The sequence below is a fragment of the Paramisgurnus dabryanus genome, chromosome 10 (genome assembly GCF_030506205.2).
Source record: "Paramisgurnus dabryanus chromosome 10, PD_genome_1.1, whole genome shotgun sequence".
NCBI classification, from domain to species: Eukaryota; Metazoa; Chordata; class Actinopteri; order Cypriniformes; family Cobitidae; genus Paramisgurnus; species Paramisgurnus dabryanus.
The window spans coordinates 1,688,961-1,713,816 of NC_133346.1; the positions used below are offsets into that span (position 1 = coordinate 1,688,961).

The 24,856-nt window shown below is 37.4% G+C and overlaps 1 protein-coding gene across 3 annotated transcripts; it reads left to right on the forward strand.

Annotated features, from left to right (window-relative positions):
- The first annotated feature begins 2,003 nt into the window (after positions 1 to 2,003).
- zfyve16 (zinc finger, FYVE domain containing 16) lies at positions 2,004 to 24,808 on the forward strand. Of its 3 annotated transcripts, none has more exons than XM_065263837.2 (18): positions 2,004 to 2,143; positions 2,891 to 2,992; positions 4,051 to 5,990; positions 6,722 to 6,818; positions 12,529 to 12,705; positions 12,920 to 13,059; positions 13,144 to 13,348; positions 13,533 to 13,655; positions 13,737 to 13,892; positions 16,193 to 16,420; positions 16,573 to 16,655; positions 16,875 to 16,979; positions 17,057 to 17,207; positions 19,061 to 19,141; positions 19,224 to 19,386; positions 19,728 to 19,833; positions 21,154 to 21,330; positions 22,911 to 24,808. In XM_065263837.2, exons 2-18 carry the CDS (start codon positions 2,923 to 2,925, stop codon positions 23,067 to 23,069), a joined length of 4,161 nt encoding a protein of 1,386 aa, XP_065119909.1. In that variant the 5' UTR covers positions 2,004 to 2,143; positions 2,891 to 2,922; the 3' UTR covers positions 23,070 to 24,808. The 3 variants fall into 3 exon arrangements, with proteins under 3 accessions (XP_065119909.1, XP_065119916.1, XP_065119925.1); XM_065263844.2 differs by having other exon boundaries at positions 12,529 to 12,696; XM_065263853.2 differs by lacking the exon at positions 12,529 to 12,705.
- The last annotated feature ends 48 nt before the right edge of the window (positions 24,809 to 24,856 follow it).

Here is a 24,856-nt window from a genome sequence, read left to right on the forward strand (position 1 = left end):
GTCAGCAGAGACTTTAGACTTTACCTGAAGAGGGAGATAAAGGCCGTTTCTCAATCTAAAGGCTGCAGCCTCCGCAGGTCGCATTTTTAGACTGCATACGTCATTCTTCAGAATATTAACAATGATAAAGTTGACTTTTATTTTTAGTTAATCGTAAATTGTTGTAATATGCTTATGACTTGCAAATGTAATGCTCATTTAACTTAAATAAACCAAACTCGATGACGTATGCAGCCTGCATATGCGACCTCCGCAGGCGACAGCGTATCGGATTGGGAAACGGCCAAACACGTGACGCTTTTTTTCTACACTTGAAACTTCTTCTTTTACAGACATTGCAGGCTATGATTTCACTGGCTGAAACTGGTGACTAATGTCAGGACAGATACCTTCAGGGTATTTACATAATCTGTATCATTGTCAGGTATGACGTAATAAGCCTGAAAACTCATGACCTTGTTTTTCACACATTGTTTACAATAACTAAAATAAGTACACACTGTGTACAATAATGTGAATGCTGCATTTTTGTAATACTTTAACAATATGTTAAATTAGTATGACTTGGTTGATGTATTTATATATCATTAGCATGGATAATGAGCATATTTTGCTAAAAAAAAGAAAACTTTAAATAAACAAAAGTTATTATCTTTTTTTTTTAAATAGGCGCTGCCATGAAAAAATTCTCTGTATTCTTCTTCAGTTCCTCAATTATCTGGATTTCTGGTGTATTTGCATGTCAACTGAGAGTCATTGTTTGTCTCTTTCTCTTCCTCTCTGCATCACACCATTTGGACAGAAACAAGATGTACACAAAATCAATGTGTTATACACAAAAATACCTTAAAGGTCATCATTTTTTATCAGAAATTTAGGTTACACCCTTTTTAGACCTGACCAACACAGTTTATGTCGTGATCCTGAAATTAAAATTCTGTCATCATTTTCACACACTCATGTTGTTTCAAACCTGTATACATTTCTTTGTCCTGATGAACACGAAGAAGATATTTTTAGGAATGTTTTATGTTTGTAACCAAACCGAGCCTCATTCACTTCCATTAGTATTATTTTAACCTAATATGGAAGTGAATGGGGCTCATGATCGTTTTGGTTACAAACAATCCTCAAAATATATTTCTTCATAAATGATGACAGAATTCTCTTTTTGGGTGAACTATCCCTTTAAGGCCACCCTGCTTTCTATAATTAGCTATACTGCCCTACAAAAGCTAAGTGCAGTAACTACGCAAACACTGAAACTGAGAAAAATGCCCTTAAAGTTTTTTTACACCAGCCAGTCTAACATGTTACTGCAATTTTGGCACACATGTTTCTCTAAAATGGGACAAAATTGAACCGGGAGACTTTGTCACAAGACACATCAGATCTCACAAAGCGCATTTCAACCCTTAACTTAATTTTGACCAAATGCGTAGTTACTGCGCTTTGGCTTTGTAGGGCAGTATACATTTAAATAACTTTCCTGTAAGTAAAATTAAGTCATTAATGAATTTAATGCTCGTATCCTTCTGACATTATGCTCCATTTCGTTTTTGCATTCCTGTAGCTTAGTTAAGTTGGTAGACCTTTTGTGTTATCCGCACAAAAGGTTATGATTCAATTCCACTACTGAAAAAAAATACTGAAAACATTTATAACTTGTAATGCACAAATTCACTTTTGATCATACGTAAATGTAAATTTTCAAATAATTTTTTTTATTTTTATAACTCATTATGTTTTTTTTTCTTTTTTATTGCTTGTATTAAACATTCAAAAAAAGAAAAAATAGTGAATTTCTTGAAAAAGTATTATTTTGTAGGTATTTTGCCACACATTTTGCTGCACATTATTATAGGCCTACACATCGCACTGTTTCAGCTTTAATGTAAATGTCCAAATCAAGATTGTGTCCTGTGGTCTAATAATGTTGTATCATCATTATAATAAAGTTAAAATAATCCTGCGGCTCCTTTAAGAGATCGGTGCGTCTCGCGCCGGGTTGAAATGGTCTCGCGCAGACAACTGTGGAATTTACTGAGGTAGAAGAAAACATTAGCGTGCGGCTAACAGTGAAATAGTACAGTATTAAATCCCATCAACAGAAGACACCGACTGAGCTATGACATATATTAAGGTAGCGAACGAATTATTCAAATGAACATCCTGCTGATTTGAGCTTTATTTGTGTTTGTGTGATCAGATGTTAACGGCTAGCAGGCTAAGCTAGCTACTAGCAGATTGCAGATGAAAGCTGAACAGCTAAGACAACTTTATGAAAATAATAAATTACTGATTATTTTGCTAGTGTAAATATGAGGTTAAGAAAGTATTATTACTTTTAGCTGAAATGTTTGACAAGACGTGATTTCTTAGTATTTGAGCAAAGTGCAGTGAGTAGGCAAGATAGGGACACGAATATGGGTTATTGTTATCGACTTAAATATTAGTAATAAATATATTATCCATTTAATGGAGGTTATTTAATAAACACAGCTCTTTCGACAATATACATTTTGAAACTATATATTACAGATTAATCCTAGATAGGCTAATAATATAGTTAACTTACTTGCCTTGTGAAAGATGAAATGTATATGTTTATAATTACTGTTTTAGTATTTACATTAATGTAATGAGTATTATTTGATTTGTATCATTGCCAAATCAAAACTATTTAAAAAGAGAGAAATGTTTCTGTAATTTCTGATGTTGAAAATAAACTATCAATAACATTGAACATCATATGCTTTGTTTTTATTTGAGTATATTAGGTTGTTTGAGGACTGGTGCCTATTTCTTCGATATTGTCTGTGCAGTGCCTTATAATAATCTAAAAATAATAATAAATTATTCTTGTTTTGATCTAATTTTTTTGTTGCAGGGGTAAGTGAGGTGGATCATAATCTTCCTAGGATGGACAGCTATTTTAAAGCTGCTGTCTGTGACCTGGACAAGCTTTTGGATGACTTTGAACTCAATGCAGGTTAGCATTGTTTTGCTCTTTTGGACTAAACAGAAATCAAGGCAGTAATACATTTGACCTTTAAAGGGGTCATATCATGAAAATGTGACTTTTCCATGTTTAAGTGCTATAATAGGCTTTATGCCCAGCTGCACTGTTTCCTGTCTGCCATTATTGGACAAACTGATTAATCCAGGTGTGTCTGATTATTGTTGTTGTGACTACTGAGGTCAGGCACACCTGGATTAATCAGTTTGTTTGTGACTACTGAGGTCAGGCACACCTGGATTATTTAGTTTGTCCAATAATGGCAGACAGGAAAAAACAAGGAGCTGGCTGAAGTTCAGGAAGTAGTGCAGCTGGGCATAAAGCCTATAGGGTCCCAAGTGCTTCTGTCAACCTAGAAAATATGAAAAAGATCCACCCAGCATGTGAAAAAATAGGTCATTGAAATGTGGCTCCCGTTGTGATGTCAGAAGGGGAAAATACGCCCCTTAATCTGCACTATCTAGCCATGCCACTGTTATTTAGTGCAGAGAAAGAGAGTAAAACATAATTGTCAGCACATTTGAGTTTCAATAAAAATACACCATTATGGCGATCAGTATTTGCATTTCATCAGCTCATTTGCATTTAAAATGACACACCCCCTAAAAAATTCTCACACCTACAAAGTGGCAATTTTAACATGTTATAATAAATTATCTATACAGTAGTTTGAGCTAAAACTTAACAAATGTACTCAAGGGACACCGAAGATTTATATCTTTAAAAAGTCTTGTGAAATGTCCCCTTTAAATGTTTGTTGCTAAATATAGTCTATGCTTTATATTCCTTAATTAATTAGATTTCTGTTTAATTATACACTTGTCAACATTTGAAGTGAATCAAAGTGGATTAAGACAAGAATGGGTATTGTTCAAAGCTTTGAAAAAAGGTTTTGATCCACTTTAAATGTTGAATTGTGTATAATGTCTTTTATGTATGTAAATGAAAAATGTAATAACTAATTTAAGGTATTGATGCTGTATTGTAGCTTGAAGTTGTATATGAGCGCAATGTTGTCTTTTTTATTTCAGATGAGCTTGAAAACAAATCCGGCACATTTTCAAGCCCTTCCTGCTCGGACTCCTCGATCTCCACCGGCCTTCATTGCTTAATACCAGAGCAACACGCTGTCTCTCAAACTGTCCCTGATGTCAGTAGTCTGCACTATGGAATAACATCACAGAGTATTTCCTTAAACCAAAAAGATTCATATTCAAATGAGAGACCTCTCACAGGTGTGGACCTCCTGTCCTCTGTTGACAGCAGAGGCATCAAAAGTTCAGCACCTCCTTGTCCGGATAGATTATTAAAGCCTGTGTGTGACCTGGTTAATGATACAGGGTCTGCTAACTTCGAGCAGACCGATGCTCATGGTGAAGATTTCAAAGAACAGGAAGTTATCGAGACACACATTAATGAGGTGCTGCTAGTGGACTTCAGCAGTCCAGTTGTTCCTTGTCCAGAAGACATTTCATACCCCAGCCATGGTGAATTACAGAAACGTGACTCTGAAACAGCTTGTAACTCCCTCAGCTTGCTGGATGTCATATTGCCAGCGGCTCCAGACAAGATTTCTGATCTTCGCGATTCATGTCCCATAATGCCTTTAGATAGCAAACAGTCAGACTTTCCTGAGGAGTCAAACTCTAATGATCAGATTTACCCTCCATGCAATTCCAAGTATGAGGAAGTGTTCAGTAATTCAGGTTCTTCTGCTTCAGAGGAGCAAATTTTAGCAGCCAATGATGAGCGGACCGTCTCATTCCAGCCTGATAGTCGACCTTCTGAAGACGGCAGTGTCGAAAATCCAGAGCATGCACCAATAAGTCCCTCTTCTGAGCAGGAACCTAGTTTGTCCTGCTTGCCCATGGCTGTCTCGATGTGTGGATCTCTCGTGGCATCATTAGACCCTCAGGAGACAACGGTGCTTGCAACCAAAGATGAGGCTGAACCAGCCGTTCAGGAGGATAAAGAGTTAAATCTCCCTTTTGAAAAGCCGGTCAATCTGCTGTCCTCCTACAGACCTGATTCCTCACCTGAAGATGAACCTGAGCTAGTCCAAATCATGTCTAACCCAGAAGGAGCCTCTGCTGTCTCAGGTCATTACCCTGAGAGAAATTTTAAGCGCACGATATCGCCAACAGATAGACTTAAACGTAGAGATTCTTCTCCTTATGGAGAGAGCCCAAATTATTCTTATGACATTGCTAATGATTACCTTCCTGAAAGCGACCAGGCCACAATGATGGTTACGGATGAGGAGCTGGATGCGTTTTTGATGGGTCAGTGCGTGAAAATCAACCCTGACGCGGAAAATCTCGTAGATGATGGTTTTTCAGAATTTAACGGAAATGTGGAAGGTGACGCCTTTTTAGACGGGGAACTGCAAAGCTACAAAGTAGATTCTTTCGCGTCACCTGAGAGCGATGGATCGCTTCAATATTTGGAAGAGAGTGAAGGTTCAAATATTTCTTCTTCATCTCAGGACAGTAGCCCAGTAAGAGACTCCACACCGGCGGTTAACCACGATAACATAACCAGCCCTGTTGAGATTCAGTCGGTTTGTTGTCCAAGCCCAGAGTTGAGTTACGGAGGGGCAAGACCAAAGCAATTGTCCAACCAAACCGCACGGCCCCCATCAGCAAGACACAAAACCATCCAACCCGAAGCAGACGTGACCGACCCGCAGGTTTCACAAACTCACAGCCAGGATCCAAGTAACTGTGAACAGCCCTCTTATCAGCAGTACGAGGACAGTTATGGGCACGATGAGCTCTCGGAGCCTCCGCCTTACCCAGGAGAACCACTGGAAGATGGGGAAGCATCTCTGGATCAACCGGGGAAAACAGATGAAGGTCTTGGTTCGAAGCAGCCGCCTTGGGTGCCTGATTCTGAAGCTCCTAACTGCATGAATTGTATGCAAAAGTTCACCTTTACCAAGAGGAGACATCATTGCCGGGCATGTGGAAAGGTGAGCGTTCAAACGTTACTAATATTTTCGTCGTACCTTTTTTTATGGAATAATGCTGTCTGATGTTATTGCATTATGTTAAAAATTATTGAGGTTTTGGTTAAATCAGATTTTGATCAATAACAATCAGAATACACCATTATAATAAATATAATTCAGCCACGCAACCTAATCTGTGCATAAATACAGAAATGTTTAGCCACAGTTGCATTTAAAAGCGTTTGAAAATGAGGTTGTGCACATCCAATCAGATTTAAGTTTATTAGTAAATTAGCATCTCATGTTGCTTCAGTTGTGAAAGTGACTTGAAGGTGAATGGAAAATAACCGCAATGTGAATCAATGAATTACCATGCAGTCAGCTCGCTTTATTTTTAAGCAAAGGTCTGTGATACAATCCTGCTGTTTTGTTTTTATTTATAACCTCAGGAAAGCCTTAAACCCGTAGCTGTTACCCTTAGACAGCAGAAGCATAAATTGTATGTATCAGTGTGAAGTCTCTTGTTGTTATCATGACGTCATTAAATGCTTTTTTCTTCTCCGGAGGTGCTAAATATAGAAATGGATTTGCTAGGTCAGCAGGGTGTATTTATAGTGCCTATACAGTTTCCCTCTCGCTCGAAAAGCTGCAATGAAATGTTATTCTGGAGACATTTGGCCTGTAAAGAAAATAGGTAAAAGGACACTGGAGACATTCGCAGGTTTGACTGAATAATGCCGTCTGCTTTGCAGGTGTACTGCGCAGGCTGCTGCAACCGTAAATGCAGACTTAAGTATCTTGAGAAGGAGGCCAGGGTCTGCGTCATCTGTCATGTTACCATACAGAAAGGTGAGTGGGAAATTACTGTCATTTACTGTATCTATGTTTACCGTATCCTGATTCTCCGTGGCATTCTGTGTGTCTGACTGCAAATAAGAAGTTGGGATAATTTCAAAAGCATTAATAACTACATTTAGTTAGAAATTAGGACATTTAACAATCGCAAGATCAAAACATAACATATCATACAAAGATATGCAGATATAAAGCACCAACCTAGTGCAAGTGCTGTCCTGTTATACATACTTAAAGGTGGAATGTGTCGTGTTTTGGATGTGGAAATATTTAATCTGTTTAACATGCAGTAATCTGTTTAAAATGTAAGTTGATCCTCTCTAAAAGTGCTTTTAAAACATTGCCGTTTGGTTTAGCATCCTGACACAGCTCAACCAATTCGCTTGGTTCCAAAGCGAGGCTGTGAGCGATGGTCGTCCAGAGCATGCGCTTTAAACCTACTGTTTTGTACCAAGATGCTGGTCATTCAGCCATCAAAACCATCCTTTTATAAATTTCCAAAGGACGACGAACCTCAAAAAATCATGGATTGTTCAAATGAGAAGGGACATATGACCTAATTTTGAGATAAGAGAAGCACATTGTGTACATAAAACTGTGTTTTGTTATTATCCTGTTGGCTACTCACTAATTTCTAATGTTGTGCTAATGTTTGCATTTCTTTAAAACGCTAATATAGTCCTTTAAGTAAGTAATTATATCTCCATTTCATACAGATTACAAAAAAACGCAAGGCATGAATACGCTAACTTTTTCTCCGTCACCAATTTTTTAAAAAGTTGCCAGCCAGCGGCAGCATTTTTCAAAATTTTCACAAAAGTTTAATGCCTTCCAGAAAATTTTCTCCTTAAAATATATAAACATGCAATATATCAAATAAAAAATAACCTCTGCTTTCAAAAAATAAAAAAAACGCTTCATCCTACCTTCATTAGTTCTCTTGCAATCACCTTTCAAATATGGGTAGGTTTCTTTAAAAACACCAAATTGTGAGCAAAAACATGAGATTTAAAAAAAACTTCTGATAGAGATCCCTTTCAGAGGGATCCTTAAAAATATCCACAGAGTCCTCTCTCAGGTGAGGCGTTACTTCCAGGTTGTATTAGTTGTGGAAAAGCCGGAAATACTCGTCAATGGCAGGGAAAAGTTAAAAACTTTTCTCCGTTAAGTTTTTTAAGCACATTGACCGGAATCAACAGAAGCAGGATTAATTTCGAACTAAATAACATTTGTACACAACTTTGGGGTTTTACCTCTAACAATAGTTGCACAACCAACTATCACGTAAATGGCTTGTTATCAAGTCAATCACACGTTAAAAAGGTGCAGTGTGTAATTTTTAAAAGGATCTCTTGACAGAAATGCAAAATAATATACAAAACTATATTTTTAGGGCTGTATAAAGACCTTTTTATAATGAACCATTATGTTTTTATTACCTTAAAATGAGACGTTTTTATCTACATACACTGAGGGTCCCCTTATGTGGAAGTCGCCAATTTGTTTCACCATGTATCTACAGAAGCCCTTAACGGACAAGTTGTCTCCGATAATGACATTTTTCCGGTGGTGGCTATCGTAGCTTCTCCATGCGTTTCAAAAGCGATGGGTGAGCAGTGGACTGAGCCGTTGGTTGCAACTTGCAACCTCGCCACTAGAAAAAAACTTAACAGAGAAAATACATGGGACAAACTTTTATGATCTATACAAACTGAGATGTAAACATAGTTGGGCTGTTGGCTGAGGAATAGTGCAGTTAGCGTTAATATCTATTGTGAATAGTTATTCTAGTTGGGTAAAAACATAAATGATTATATGTGATGCCTGGGGTCTTTAAATTTAGCAAAATTACAATAATGATCACCAACCTCTTATGCAATATTTCACAGTCACCTAACTAATCTCTGTTACATTTAGATTTACATTTATGCATTGGGTATACATTGTATCAGTAACTGTATACCGTGCGGTTGAACCCACAACCTTTTTACACTTGAGATCCATGAACAAGTTTTATTTCCTATTTTCATAAGATTTATACGATCACCTTTAAAGGAAATGAAAGATGTGATGTACTGTTATCGTACAATAAGCAGCACTTGTGTGCTTTTAAAGTCAAGTGGCCGAGATGTCCTCTGATATCAGAAGTTGGTTTATCACCAACTTTTCTAGATGAAACATCTGAAGTGCTTTTATTGTTCAAGGGCTGATTTAATGGAGGAGATCAAGGCTTTATATGTTTTGTCCCGGACGGTCTATAAAAGAGTTTGGCAAATGCTGTGTGGCCGAGCGTGCCGTCCATTTGCACATTAAAAAGGACATTCATCACACAGCGTCAGATCTGCGAGTCACCAGCCAGCTCTCGCAGGGTTTGGTGCAGGGCTGGGTGGAGCCAGGGCACTGGTGCATGTCCTTGAATGTGTGTTTGTGTGTTTTTGTGTGTGATGGGCAAAGGACCCACCTGGTGCAGTATATGTGACACTCACACCCCGCTTTAAAGGAATAGTGAGAGACACACATTCTTTATCTTCAGGCATCAGAGGACAGTAGCTGTCGTCACCTCCTTCAGCCCAGGGCAGCCATTAAACACGACCTCGTTCATCTCTCAACGCGTTTGACAGGCCGAGCTTGCGTTTGCCACTCGCCTCTACGCACAACATTGGAACAGGACAGACAGGACAGACAGGAGCTCAGCGTGTGTCTGAGGAAGTGGGACGCTCCCCGTCCGGAATAAGAGATGCCGAATGTGCCGCTCATCGCGTGGGAGGAACACTTTCTCCTCCGCTCGGCACGCGCTAACACGCTCCTGGGAGACTAACATGCAACCTGTGATTAATCTGAAAGACAATTTGGGTTGGAGTTAAATTGGGATGAGGTAAGCCAGTGACTGAGCTAAACGCTGAGCTAATTCAGATGGCACCTATAATGTGGTCATGAATTGCGTAGGTTTATGTAAGTTTTAATGACTACTTTTAACTTTTCTGTATTGTCTTCATTAGTCGTGCCAGTGTTATTTATCTTAAAGTGAAGGACGTTCTGTCTGTACTCGGCTCGAGGGTTTTCTATCCTGGGGGTTTTGTTGTCGTAGCCGTTTTTTCACAGTGAGCCAGCATATTCAGGGTTCGGTGCGTATAGCTGACATGTTTGTGGGTGTCACAGGCTTTGGCAGTGTAATCAGGTCGATGAGCATCTATGAGCCTTCATTAACATAATGCACAGCAAGCCAGAGTCAGTTAGAGGAGATTTATACTGACGTATCACTGAATGCCCTTCAGTATTTTAACACTGATTTAGGTTAAATGACTGTGTTTTTTTTTTGTTTATTTAAATGTGAGGGTTTAATGGTGTTTGTATTTTGGACTTTGATCATACCCTGGTTCTTGGTTACAGGTCAATAGATTGATGAATAACTTAAGGTTTACATGTCCGATGTGAAACAACAATTGTAACATTGATTTTAATCTATCAGATTAATATTTTAATTTTAAGTGCAAATTTTGCTCATATGTAATGCACTCATGATGTCAGAGGCAAGCGTGAGAGATGTTCGGGCCAGTAAAATGTATTGTCACTTGCCCGATCGGGCCAGTGCTTCACCCTCAGTCACTAAAATACATTTTCATCAATGTATATTATTTAACATCTTTGAAGCAGACATTTACTTGGGTAAAACACGACAAAAGAAACGATGCAATATTTTGCACAATTTGCTGTCAGTTTACAGGTAAAGTTGGGAGCCTTTTTCTTGGAATATGTCTGTAGTATATGTATACAATTATATTTTATGACTTTAAAATTATTATTTTTACATATGTGACACTTACATTTTTTTATTGGGGCCAGTGATAAAAAATTATTTGCGTTGAGCCCTGACCGATATATCGGCCAATAATCGGTATCGGATAATAAAAGCTATTTTTCACGTTATCAGCTAGAGCTGCTCGATTATGGGCAAAATCATAATCACGGTTATTTAGCACAATTATTCTGTGGATTTGAAACATGCATTTATTTAACCTTTTTATTACCGTACTTTCCGGACTATAAACCGCACCGGACTATAAGCCGCATCATTCAAAAATGCGTCATTAAGACGAAATAACATGTATAAGTCACAGTGGACTATACATCGCGTTTATTAAAATATTATTTCACAAAATTCAAGCCGAAGAACAGACATTTAATCTGGAAAGTTATTCAACTAAACAATAGCAGGCTGAATAGATGTCTGTACGTTAAAGTAATTTTATAAGTTATTTAAACGATAAACCGTAGCATACAGAACTTACCTGGAAGGTTAAATAGGCTAAATTAACCGAACAAGCCAACTAGCGTGAAGTTCACATACTCGTCATTCCACATCACTGAATCCATTGAATTACATAAATACAGGAGCAGCATATGGTGGACTCTGTGTAGACGTTAATGTTGTCTCTTGCCTCATAAATGTCAAAATGAATTCATACTGACTTACAAGGCGCACCTGACTATAAGACGCAGCACCAGCCAAATTATGAAAAAAAAACCTGCTGCTTATAGACCGAAAAATACGGTAAGTAAGTATTGCAATAGGCTAACGTATCAAAGCAGTGATGCCTTCCAAGTGCCTTACAAACACATCAGTCCAGCAACATGCAATTAATACTTTGAGTTTGACCTCGATTATCTTATTTTTGTAATTGTATGCATCAAACATTTAAATTTAAAATAAAAAACGATGAATTGCACAGCGCTACTATCGACCGATACTTTAAAAACAGCCGAAAGTCATGGCCGATATATCCTGGCAATCAAAAGAAAACAGGTAAATGCAATGTATTTGAGCTCGGTGTATAGAAAATGTAAAAAAAAAATTATTAATTGTGATTTTATATGAATGAATAAAATTCAGAAAATTTTATTGGTTTGGTTTGGTTTATTTACACAAATACAAAAATACATACAATGCAAAACAAAAATAAAATCCATATATTGTGCAGGGAGAGGCAAAAAACCCAAAGGGCTTATTTAAAAACTAAACTAGGTCTAAAAGAAATAATATTCAGAATATAGTTAATGCAAGTTAATATAACCACCAAACTAATGATAAATGATTGGCTGTCAGTATCTGTGGAAAACCTTTGTTCTCCTCAAATTCATGTTTTAATAAGAAAATAAAATCTTTCAATCAATGCATCAGATCTGATCTTTGAAGACAACATAGATGCATGATTTATCGAAATCACCCAAAATATTGCAATATGCAGCCCGTACTGTTTGAAATAACTTTCAAATGTTATGTGTAGTCAAAGTTTTAGGTCGATGTAGATAGCAGAGAGACTGACGAGACAGACAGAGAGAGAGAGAGAGTAATGCTTTCTTTTGCCAGAACAAATGTGAAACATGTAAATTAATGATATCATTTTCAGCTTTTAAATGCTATCAAAAAGAAGAGTTGAATCATTGCGCCAAAGCAATATCTCATCGCATACTGCACACCACTTCATTAAGCAAGTTATCCCATATAGCATTCCCCTCGGCAATATCGTGCAGGCAACATTAAATGAATTTTGCAAAATGAGTATTTATTTTCTGTAATATGAGTAATATCACTTTGTAACATGGCTGTGATGTGTTACATCATTAGCGGAAAAGTAAAGCAATTTTAAAGCAATTCATACATTTAATACCTCTCTCTCTCTCGCTCTCTCTCTCTCTCTCTCAGCTCAAGCCCATGAGAGAATGATGAGCCCGACTGGGTCCAGTCCAAACCCCAACATCCCATCAGAGTACTGCTCCACCATACCGCCCATGCAGCAGGCCCGAGCCGCTGGCACTCTCAACTCGCCTCCCCCCACCGTCATGGTTCCCGTGTCTGTCCTCAAACACCCCGGTAATGACGGTACGCACCGCACTGCTAGCTGGGACGCAAAGTTGTCAGACAATCTGAGTAAATTAAACAAATGCATCCCAATTTGCAAGTGATGCATAGCGTTCCAAATCACAGTACTTTCAAAACCGTTGTTTCTTAAGCACACCTAAAAATGTCCCAAAAATGTATTTGGTGCTCCATCTCAAAATGGTCCTGATGATTTTTCCATTTGTGTTTCTCACAGGTTTTCCACGCGAGCAGAAGCATGTGTGGTTTGCTGACGGTATCCTGCCAAACGGCGAGGTAGCAGACACCACGAAGCTTTCAGTGCAGACCCGGAGAACCTCGCAGGAGTCCAGCCCTGTGACTCCAGAACCGCCTGGAGTGAGAGAGCTAAATCCTCTTTACCAGTCTTCTTCATGTCCCATTACGACCCTCAATGTGATCCATTGATTTGCTGCGTTTCAGCCTGATGATAAAGTTCCTGACGGGTGTGACGACAGTTCTGAGGAAAGATCGGCTGTGGAGAGCCGTCCGCTTATCAGGGACCAGTGGGACTACACCCTGCTCTCCGGGTTGGGCGGCTGTGTACAGAAAGAGGTCAGTCTGGTGCCCGAGGATGAGGATGGTTTGCCTCCACTACTCATTACTACAGGAGATGAGGATGAAGGAGGTAATTACTTTTAAAGGGTACATGTGGAAATATATTATCATCGTGTTTCTGAACTTACTGGACAGTAAAAGTTTGAAAACAGCAAATCTAATGTGAAACTACTTGATAATACAAAATACTACGAGACACTGTTTTGTTATGAGATTATACAGTTATATTTTCTCTGTAATGGGTTCATTTTCAGATTTATTAGTTGAGGAACGACCTGCCGTCTGCCAAATACTCTTGCTGTTGGAGGAGGGAGGTCCAAGACCTCTGACCTTTGTGCTCAACGCCAATTTAGTCGTGAATGTCAAGCTTGTAATGTGTAAGTTTTAAGATGATATATTGAGTAGTCAAGATATGTGATGGTATTGAGACGTGATGCATGGCTCTGTTTGTGTTGTAGATTGTGGGAGGAGATGCTGGTGTATCAGCTCCAATGGTCTTCAGGGAGTCGGTCAGAAGGAGCTGCTGTTTATAATCGAGTGTCTCTCAGAGGAGAACAGTCTGCCTAGAGACATATTCAACCTGTATGTTAGTATATACCAGGATGCACAGAAAGGTATGTACAGCGTGTCACACAATACGGAGAGTCTTTTATAAAACTCCTGTTTTAAGGGCCGTTCACATTATAACGTTAACGATAACTAAATTAGCATCCACACCAACGAATGATAATGCTAACTTTATTCTAATTAGCTTGCGGGGTGCGGTACTCATGCAAAAGATTTAACATTTACTATAATATCGCATATTTCCTTTAATTTAATCTGTTCACATGTCATTAAAAAGCCATTTACAGTGGCTATAACCAGCAGATGTCCTCAATACACTGCGTTTCGCTGGTCTCTGAACATTGAATCTAGTTTGTCTAATATCTTACCTTCTGATATAGTCATTGTAATTAAATAAAAAACATTTATGAAGTCAATTTTACTGCAACAGCACTGGACGCATGAGTTTTTTTTTGTAATGGACCTCAGCTTCTCCACAGTGTCAAATGCACGTGCACTTTAGTTTCAAGTAGATTTGATTGGCAGTCATTGGTTTATCGTTCATCATTCGGGTTAAAAAAATCACTTGGCAAGTGATCCCAACGATATCGTACTTTGGATCTTTATCATTATAGTTGTGGTGTGAACTTCGCTATTCTCTTTAAAATAAATAAGAATATATGGTTATTGTTTATTATAATGTAAACAGCCCTTAAGACTTCCTGAAATCACTTATAATCTTTCAAAGTAGGGGAGAGCGGGGCAAAACCTAACCCTTTTTGGTTTTGGTTCAATCATTCAAAAAATATTTTGATTTTGAGTTTGATTAATTGTATTTTTACACAAGCAACACACATCTCTGCTACAAATGACCATTTGAAGTTTGTTTGTAGTTCTTACCATTCTTGGACAATTACACCAAACGTGACAGAAGTGCAAATGTTTCAACTTACCCCATAGGTGGGGTTAATTGTAACAGGCAGGGGGTTAGTTGTAACACTTGCTAAAATATTTTCAATACTATTTTGTCTATATACTTGAAGTGGATATTGTTTATATCTGTTTATAATAGACGGGTATCTACACTGTATTCATTTATTCAGCCCATAATTCAATTATAAATGGATACAAATGTCTAAATATGTGAGAAAAGCAGCACAATTATGATGATAATTCTGAGATAATGAGCTTCAAAGTCTGATTTTAGCCATTCATTTCATTATGATTTCAATCTTTGACGTAACCTTCAATCAATATTAAATATATGAACAAAAATACATTTGACACACAATTTTTGATAAGACAGGCACATTTATTTTGTTGGCAGGCAGCCAGCAATCATTCATGTGTAGCCTATTTAAACTAGGGTGACCATACGTGCCATTCTTCCCGGACGCGTCCTGTCCAGGATTTTGGTGCGTCTTACGGAAGTCGTATTTGTTGACCGAATACGCCATTTAGTAAAAAACATACAATCGTAGTTTCATTCTTACCTTAAAATGTAACAGTTGCTTTTCTGTAATAATAATAATAATCCTCTATGACGTATGCGGTCGACAAATACGACTACCGGAAGACGCTCCCGAAATCCTGTGCAGGACGCGTCCGGGAATGAATGGAACGTATGGTCACCATATTAAAACAGCAAAAATTACGCTAACGTTAGCGGTTTTCATATCTGAAGTGCTGAGGGGTTAACACAGTGTTACAATTAACCCCGCTGGGTCAAAATATTTTCAAGCCCACCATAGCAGTGATTTGGATATCTTGCACACCCAACTTAGAAACTAAAAAAAAACATATGATGAAAAAATTTACTTACATGACACCAAAACACTCATTATTCATTTCCAATAATTTGCGGGAGATCATCTTTTGGCACGTGAAAAAAAATACCGGAAAACCAAAACGCTCAACCTTGTGCAACAATGTAAACAGTCCATGTTATAACTAACCTCGCGTTAGTTTTGCACCCCTATAACAAAAAAGGATGTCAAACTCTTTTTTTTTTTAAAGAGCAAGATGATTATTTCTGACCCTGTTGTGTAAAAACCCAGCTGAAGTCATTTTTTGTGGTTTACTGATTTCTACATAAAATCATCCATAAAAATATAATCTTGATATCTTTAGTATTGAGGGAGCAAGGTCATGTCAAAGATTGAAATTAAAGTGAAATTAACGATTGAGATCAAATCATTAGATTATGAGACTTTAACCAGAATTTCACAGGATGTAGATCAGATTTATAAGCAAAACATGTTTTTGTGACTAAGTTTTATTTTTGTGGAACAATATTCTTGTTATCATAAAACATTTAACTTCTAAATCAGTGTTGTGGTGGTTATACACTTTTGTTTCCCCTTTACAGGAAAATTCATCAAGCATCTCGGTAACGTGACGTTCACAGACAGTTTTCTGGGCAGTAAAGATCACGCCGGCGTGCTGTTTTTCTCGCACACCTTTCAGCCGTTGGATGGTCTGGATCTTCCCTCAGAGGCTTCTTTCCTCTGTGGGATTTTGATACAGAAGCTGGAGGTGCCTTGGGCTAAAGTTTTCCCTCTCCGACTCCTGCTCACACTGGGGGCACGATACAACGGTAAAACCCCCATCAGCATATTTAAAAACAGTGCTGGAGAGGACATTTAGCCTTTGAAACTGAAGATCTAATATTGGCTCGTGGTATCTCTGAGAGTGACGTTTGTTAGGCTCCGCCCCCTGATCATATGATCTGTTGTTTGTTTTCTGCAGTGTATCCCTGTCCGCTGGTGAGCGTGCGTTTCCGTGACTCGGTGTTTAAAGAGACCGGACACACCATCATGAACCTCCTCGCAGTACGTGTTCACAACATTTAACCCTTACTAAACCTCTTGACAGATCAGCCAATACACGTAAAGTCTTTTCTGTTTTTGTTGAAAGCGTTTTTGTGTAAACACCCCAGGCCAAAATTGATATTTTGAAATGGCACAGATCTGTAGTGTGTCTTTTGTTTTTAGGAAGTCTCTTGATCGTCACACTTTGTTCATTTTTGTGTTTGGCTGATTTTGACACAGGACCTGAGGAATTACCAGTACAGTTTACCATTGGTGGACAGCCTGAGGGTGCACATGGAGACGGGCAACAGCTTCATCGACATCCCCAAATCCCGGTTTAATGAGGTCAGAGTTCGGAATCACACAACGCTTTTAGGCCCCGTTCTCTGTGATGTCACTGACGTCTATTCTGGCTGTTGTAGATGCTGAAGGTGGTGAACTCTTCCAATGAACACGTGGTCAGCTTTGGTGCCTGTTTCAGCACCGAGGCCGATTCTCATCTGGTTTGCCTGCAGAATGAAGACGGAAGCTACCAGACACAAGCCAACAGCGTCCCAGGAAAAACTAGGAGAGGTTTGTCAAGCGTTGTTACACATCCACAGCTGAACATCTAGTTAAACAACATTGGCAGTGGCTTTGTTATCTTAGTTGTTAGGTCAAGCTAGGGCCACACCAAAAGATTTTCAAAATGTGAGAGACCACAGATATGATTGAAAAAAAATTACGATTTACCAGTTTTGTGTGGATTTCTGATCATCAAAGCACACCACATCTTCAAATTACCTTCAAATAGGTTCACAAACAACGCGAGTCTTACGATGTCTCTCGTGGTCAAACGTGACTTCACAGTAAACAAACATGACGGGCATAAAGAAATGCGGGGTCTGCTTTTTGCATCTCGGATGTCCATCTCACTTTAGACTATACCTGCTGCGCCATTACTGCTGTTGTTATGGTTTCATCTTTCATCAGCTCGCTCTCTGATTGGGTATCATTTTGTTTAACGTGACCATCTACAGTGTGTGCGTGTGTGTGTCCTCAACAGGATTTTTGATCGTAAAAATCGTTTACGATTTCCGATTGGAGCGCTGCCGACATGCTTCAGACAATCTCAACAAACGCACACCATAGGAAAATCTGATAAGATAATCGGTTCAACCACAAAGATGATCGGGACTTTACCTAGGATTGTCGAAAGGGGGAAAATTGGCCCAAATTCAGCCCGATTATCTTTTGTTGTGACGTTAATTATTTTGTGTCTGTATGGTTCAATAAAATGTAAAAGGGTTAAAATCTCAAAATACATTTGCAGATTTCTTGCATACATTCTCTTTTTTGAGGACCAAGTGTACAATTTCTGGTTTTATTTCATTTTGAAAAAATATTTGGGGGATAATTGCAAAAATGTCAATGTGGTGTAACCGGTCTGTGTCAATTGGTGTAACTAGTATTTTTTTTAAATGAAAATATTTATATATTCGTATAAAATGTAGAATAAAATATAATCATTTAGTTTAGTGTAATATGATTTTTTTTCATACATTTTTACATCATTTGTCAAAGATTATTTAGAAAACAGAGCTGTTTTTAGCATATGTCAGGACAAATATGACAAAAACACATTAATATTTACATTTAGAAATAACTAATAAAAATTATATTTTAAAATGATTTTTTGATGATTTTGCTTACATGCCATCAAGGTGGATAAAATATTTAATATTTCTCATTATTTGGCACAATTGGCGGTTGCACCATTTTACATTTTCAGGTTCATAAAAAATACATTTGCACCATTTTTTTGTATTTTTTTTATGTATTTAAGTACACTATGTGCACTGCAAAAAAATGATTTTCAGGAGAAAAAAATTCTTAGTATTTTTGTCTTGTTTTCAGTAAAAATATCTAAAAATTCTTATATGAATTTTCTTGATGAGCAAAAGGACCTAAGAAAATAAGTCTAGTGTTAAGACCAAAAATACAAATTTAAGTGATTTTGTGCATAAAACAAGCTAAATTAAGAAATGTTTTTCTAGATTTTGTTTCTTGAATTTAGTGTTTAAGAACATTTTTCAAGATTTTTTGCTTACCCCATTGGCAGATTTTTTTTGCTTGTTTTGCTCATTAAGGGAAAAAAAATCTTAATTTAAGATTTTTTTGATATTTTTACTGAAAACAACACAAAAATACTAAGACATTTTTTTCTTGAAAATAATTTTTTGCAGTGTACATTGAAATAAACCTTTTAAAACAAGTTTTTTTTAAAAGATTTTTGAATTTCTCAACTTGCCAAACCATGTTTTCACACTTGATACTTTGTTTGGGACAAACTTAGGTTAGATGGATTCTTTACTGCTGTGAAAATGCCTTTATACTTTCACTTAAAGTCACTAAATTTCTTTCTGCTTAACATCTTATCTTCACAGTGACCGGAGCTAGTTTTGTGGTCTTCAACGGGGCTCTAAAAGCCTCATCGGGATTCATTGCCAAATCCAGCATCGTGGAAGGTAAATGCTTTCGTACCTAAATGTGCTCTGTTTCTCTCGACGAGTCCTCGTTATGTTGCACTCAATGTGTTTTTATCTTCAGACGGTTTAATGGTGCAGATTCCTCCTGAGACTATGGAGAGTTTGCGACAGGCCCTCAGGGACCAAGCTGATTTTCAGATCCCCTGTGGAAAAGCAGACTCCGAAGAGACGCGAGAAAATGTTACTGTGCGCTGGGTTGACTGGACCGCACCCATCAACACTGGGTAATAATGCTTTTTTAGCAGATGCTTCATGTAAATAAATATCCACCATATTGTGCTAATCATGATTTCTTTTGCCATTGCTGCATGTGACCTTCAATCTCTTTTCTAGATTTAATGAACTCCAGTTATTAAAGTACACTGAATTTTCCTTAATCATTAACCATATTTGTGCATTGCATCTTATTTTGTGTTATTGTTTAATGTATGTTAGATATATGTGAGGGTCTGCAGCATGTGCCTTGTGTATTTATCTCAAGTAATAGATCTTGATTCCAGCAATATCACCAAATTTACATCCCCTAAATGAGAAAAAAAAACACTTTGTTTACATATATTTGCAGGGTCACTAGTCCTATAGATGGCAGATCTCTGGATGGTGTGTCCAGCGTCAGGGTTCGACAGGATTCAGAGTTTGAGCTGGACGGCCGGAGCATCAGGTGTACTGAGGTAAGAAATGTCACATCCATAATGCTGTTTCTTCCTCATGAATGTGCATACAAAATTAAATATTAAATGTTCTTTGAAGAGCCATCCTTTTCTTAAATTTTTTTAAGTATTATTGCTTCTGGTTTATGCCTTTTTAATTAAGAATTTCTACAAAGTATGTTGTCTCACAAAAACTTTTTTTGGCACGTCCATGATGCATTAAAGGTGCAGTGTGGAAATTTAGTGGTGAGGTTGCGAATTGCAACCAATGACTCAGTCCACTGCTCTTCCCTCGCTTTTGAAACGCATAGAGGAGCTACAGTAGCCACCACCGGAAAAACATGTCATTGACAGAGACAAATTAATAAAAAAGTTTGTCCGTTAAGGGCTTCTGTAGAAACATGGTGGCACAAAATGGCTACTTCCACGTAAGGGGACCCTCGGTATATGTAGATAAAAATGTCTCATTCTAAGGTAATAAAAACATAATGGTTCATTGGTAAAAGGTCTTTATACACACTTATTATAATGTAGTTTTGTTTATTATTTAGCATTTCTGTCAAGAAATCCTTTTAAAAATTACACACTGCACCTTTAATGTTTTTTTTCCTATCTAATATGGAAAACATAGACTGAGTATAGAGTGATATTTTTACTGATGTCTGGGCTATCATCATTGGTGTAGGAAAATTTAAACTGATGGTTTAGTATATTGGCAACAAATGCATTCTATGAGAATTTATATTTCAAGTTTTGACTGCGAATGTCACATTCGTAATGCTGGAAATGCATGCTCACGTGTCTTTATTATGGGTGTAATGATAAATCGCGATACACACTAATAATGCCTGTGCGGTATCTATTCTGAATCTCTGCAATTTTTCAAAATCCTAGTTTATTCACATTACTTCTCATATATTCCTGTTAATTCCCATGGAAAGTTTCCAACCTTAAAAATTCTCTGAATTTTGCAACCCTATGCACAGCTTTCATGTATTATGGCTGTTTGATCAGTAGGAAGTCCTTATCAATCTGAGTCGTTTATAACATGCATTTGAAAAAGCAACACTCGTCAAACATAATCATTATAAATATTCTTTATTATCATAAAAATACCTTAAAAGTTTTAAAGAACAGCGATATAAATATATGCTTAGCCATTTCCAGGAGCTGCGTGTGTAAATGGTCCTTTTTCTGCGGCGCATATTGAGTTTCTGCCCAAGAGCGCCCTCTGGCTTTTGGATGTAGAGGCATTTCATCATAGTTAATTGAAAAGCATAGCAAGCAAATTGCACGTTTATCATTACACCCCAAGTCTTGATGTTTCCTGTCCTCCATCAGGTCTTCTATTTGCTGAAGTCCTCAGATGTATCACTATCTGCCATCCTCACGTCATCTGCTCAGTTCCAGAAAGAGATCGCCACGGCAGGCTGTGCGGCTCTCTGTCCGCATCTCTCAGTGCTCATGGCCAATGGGATCAACCGCCTCGCACTCAGAGTCTCCACTGACTCTGATATGGTACTGGTTATTTTTGCATATAATAATGAATTAAACGGCAGTGTTGTGGAAGCTACTTATGATTTAAAGTAGTTCAAGAAAATAAAAGACCTACTACAGGTCCTGTGTCAAAGGTAAACTTTCAACAATATTTGTGCAATAAATTAACGCTCAAATTATGACAATTTACTGGAGTAGCTGCATGAGGTGATGTTTGTTAACAGCTACTTTCCATCACAGATTTGTGCAAAACTTTAGCGTTATTTTCTAAATATTGACTAATGACTACTGCAAAATGACTGCGTTTCCATTAAGTGATGATATGCGACTGAAACTTCGTTTTTCCTCTCGCGATAAGTCTTTCCAAACATCACGATGAACTGATGTTGGTAGGTTTACTAATATCATATCCACTGCACTAGGCATTATTTTTAACGTAAAAAGTTTTTCATAAAGTTAATCCAAACATAGTTCTACAATTTTTAGATTAAATGAATTTTAAACATCTTTTCTAGTCTTACATTATAATATAATTAAAAGTTTATTCTCATCATGAATATAGCCTTAGAACCTGGCATGGCTTTAAAAGAAAATAGAGTTTTATCCAAACATTAATGCCAAGGAAAGCCTTAGGAGCAGTAACGTATAGGTGTTTTTTGGAGGTAATAGTAGATTATTTTAAATCAAAAGAGATGTAGGAGTGTTATCCAGACATTAATGGCAAGGAAAGCCTCTTATACCTGGGAGCAGACATGTATTGAGTGGTTTATGGGAGGTTTTAGTTCATAACATGTCTTCTTCAAATAATGATTATGTGACTTACACTCACCTAAAGGATTATTAGGAACACCTGTTCAATTTCTCATTAATGCAATGGTGTTATGGTGTGGGGGATATTTTCTTGGCACACTTTAGGCCCCTTAGTGCCCATTGGGCATTGTTTAAATGCCACTGCCTACCTGAGCATTGTTTCTGACCATGTCCATCCCTTATGACCACCATGTACCCATCCTCTGATGGCTACTTCCAGCAGGATAATGCACCATGTTGCAAAGCTCGAATCATTTCAAATTGGTTTCTTGAACATGACAATGAATTCACTGAACTAAAATGGCCCCCACTGTCACCAGATCTCAACCCAATAGAGCATCTTTGGGATGTGGTGGAACGGGAGCTTCATGCCCTGGATGTGCATCCCATAAATCTCCATCAACTGCAAGATGCTATCCTATCAATATGGGCCAACATTTCTAAAGAATGCTTTCAGCACCTTGTTGAATCAATGTCATGTTGAATTAAGGCAGTTCTGAAGGCGAAAGGGGGTCAAACACAGTATTAGTATGGTGTTCCTAATAATCCTTTAGGTGAGTGTACGTACATCAGGTGACCAGAAAAATTGCAGTTTTGCGAAATACACCTTTTCCAAATTGCCTGAAAAACCACCTAGTGTGAGCGGAAAAACATTTAAGCAAAATTGACGCGTTTCCCTTGGCAATATTTTTCGCAATGTCAATTTGCGCAATTTAAACGGTAATGGAAACGCAGGATGTGACTGAGATTAAGTTTGTAGGCATGATAATCATTCATTGTTGTTTTTGTAGGTGGAGTACCAGGCCGGATCCGGGGGCCGTCTCCTGCCTCAGAAGTATATGAATGATTTAGACGGAGCTTTGATTCCCGTTATCCATGGAGGAAGCTCCTGCGTCCCTCACCAGACTTTGGACATGGAGTTTTTCTTCTACATCACTCTGAGCATTTAAAAGCTGCTGACATCTTTAATCCAGTGTGGGACCTTTAGGATGAACTTTAGGTGTGGAGAGACGGGCCTTGATATTTGCGCTATAGTGTTTGATGGATTTTCAAGGAAATGAAAAAGCACTTTGGAGAAATTCGACAACTTGGTATTTAAGGTTAAAACAAACAAGTCATGAGGATTTGGTGGCAAGAGGATCAGGTCTCTGGTCATGTCGACCGTGTCTGTCAGGTAAATGCTGGTTTGCTGGTTTTTGTATGACTATAAAGTCAGATATACTAAGAATTATAATCGATACGTGATTGCGCACACAGCAAACAGGAGCATGTGATGCGTTGCATTTAACAAACTATACATAGTCCGTCTTTCCTGGGCAAGAATCGTCAATCTGCGGTGTGTTTTTTCCATCTGTCATAATTCAGCATTACCGTACGATGAGCTGACAAGTTCATATGAGGACTCTTTGTATTGATTCTTGTACAAAAAAAACATAATTTCACTCTTACTGTATAAAATACATAGAGGATAAGAAACACAGTTTGTTTAAATCGTATAGATGAGATCATCTGCTAAGTCCATTAAGCTTTTAATAAGCTTAAATTCTATTTTTGGAACAGATTCATGTGTTGACTAAAGCTGATATTTTTGATAGGGCATTGAAATTACTTTTTGCAAATGGTCAGCCCAAAAATATTGATTTGAATCTGGAGCAGAATCAAGTATCATAATCCCAACATTGTTCGAATTTTACTTTAACACTGCATTTAAATACGAGAAGTACAGAAAAAAGGAAGAACGCCTTTACATAGACACATGCTTTAACATTTATTTCCTTTTTTCACACTACTCCATTAAAGAAAGACCACGTTGTTTGTTGAGCATGGACGTACTGATAAACAGCCCTGTCTATTAACACTACACATTTTTGATGGTGCAAAAATGTTCAGCGCAAACAAGTTGGCATGCAAAATCCTATCTGGAAACAACAATTCCAGGAATTCAGGATTATAAGGAAACATCTTTCTTTTAAAACATGCTGGATGATGTTCCTGATCTTAAGTAGCAGTTTTATAAATGCAATAAAACTTTTTTCTCATTATTTACTGGACTGAGGTCCTGCAAATAGCTTAAACTTTAACCTGCAACTACAAAACAAAGCTGCAAAAGATCTGAATGATGATGTTTGTTGGCAAGTTAATTTTAAGTATTGCATCTTAATTTTCAAGATTTAAATCTTTAATGTAGAAAATGCACTTTTCTGCAGGCGGTGAAATGAAAGACAGGACGAGTGATTGTTCTCTTTATTTTAATATTTCTTCCCTAAGGATGATATACTTTACGTTACAAACCGTGATTATTCATTTTATTTGATTGACTCTGAATGTCACAAACCAAATACAGTTATGTATAAATACACATTTTCTAGAAGATCATGATTGTAAATGTAAAAGATGAAATGTCTGTGGAATGAGTTTGGAGGCGTTTAACATCTGCTCCCTTACGTTTGGGCTTAGTGAGAGATTTGGGAGGTTAAATTATTTTCTCACTGTTACTGATTAAAATCATAACGATTATTTTGCTTTACAAAAAATCTATTAAGATTACCAGTGTGCATAATGTATATCTATTTATTCATGAAACCAGATTTATATGATGAATTATCTGGTGTGGGACCTACGGATGTTCTTCAAACAACATTAATTTCTATGTATCTCATGTAGAATAAAATTTTGATAAATATTTAAATTAATTGTCTCTTTTTTACATGTATTATTTTTGTGCTATTAGACAAAT

Bases quoted from the DNA above. Each gene is read 5' to 3' on its own strand.
- zfyve16 (XM_065263837.2), top strand. From the start codon at position 2,923: ATGGACAGCTATTTTAAAGCTGCTGTCTGTGACCTGGACAAGCTTTTG. The intron at 6,819-12,528 runs GTGAGTGGGAAA...TCTCTCTCTCAG, and splicing joins TCATGTTACCATACAGAAAG to CTCAAGCCCATGAGAGAATG. The intron at 19,142-19,223 runs GTAAATGCTTTC...TTTTATCTTCAG, and splicing joins CAAATCCAGCATCGTGGAAG to ACGGTTTAATGGTGCAGATT.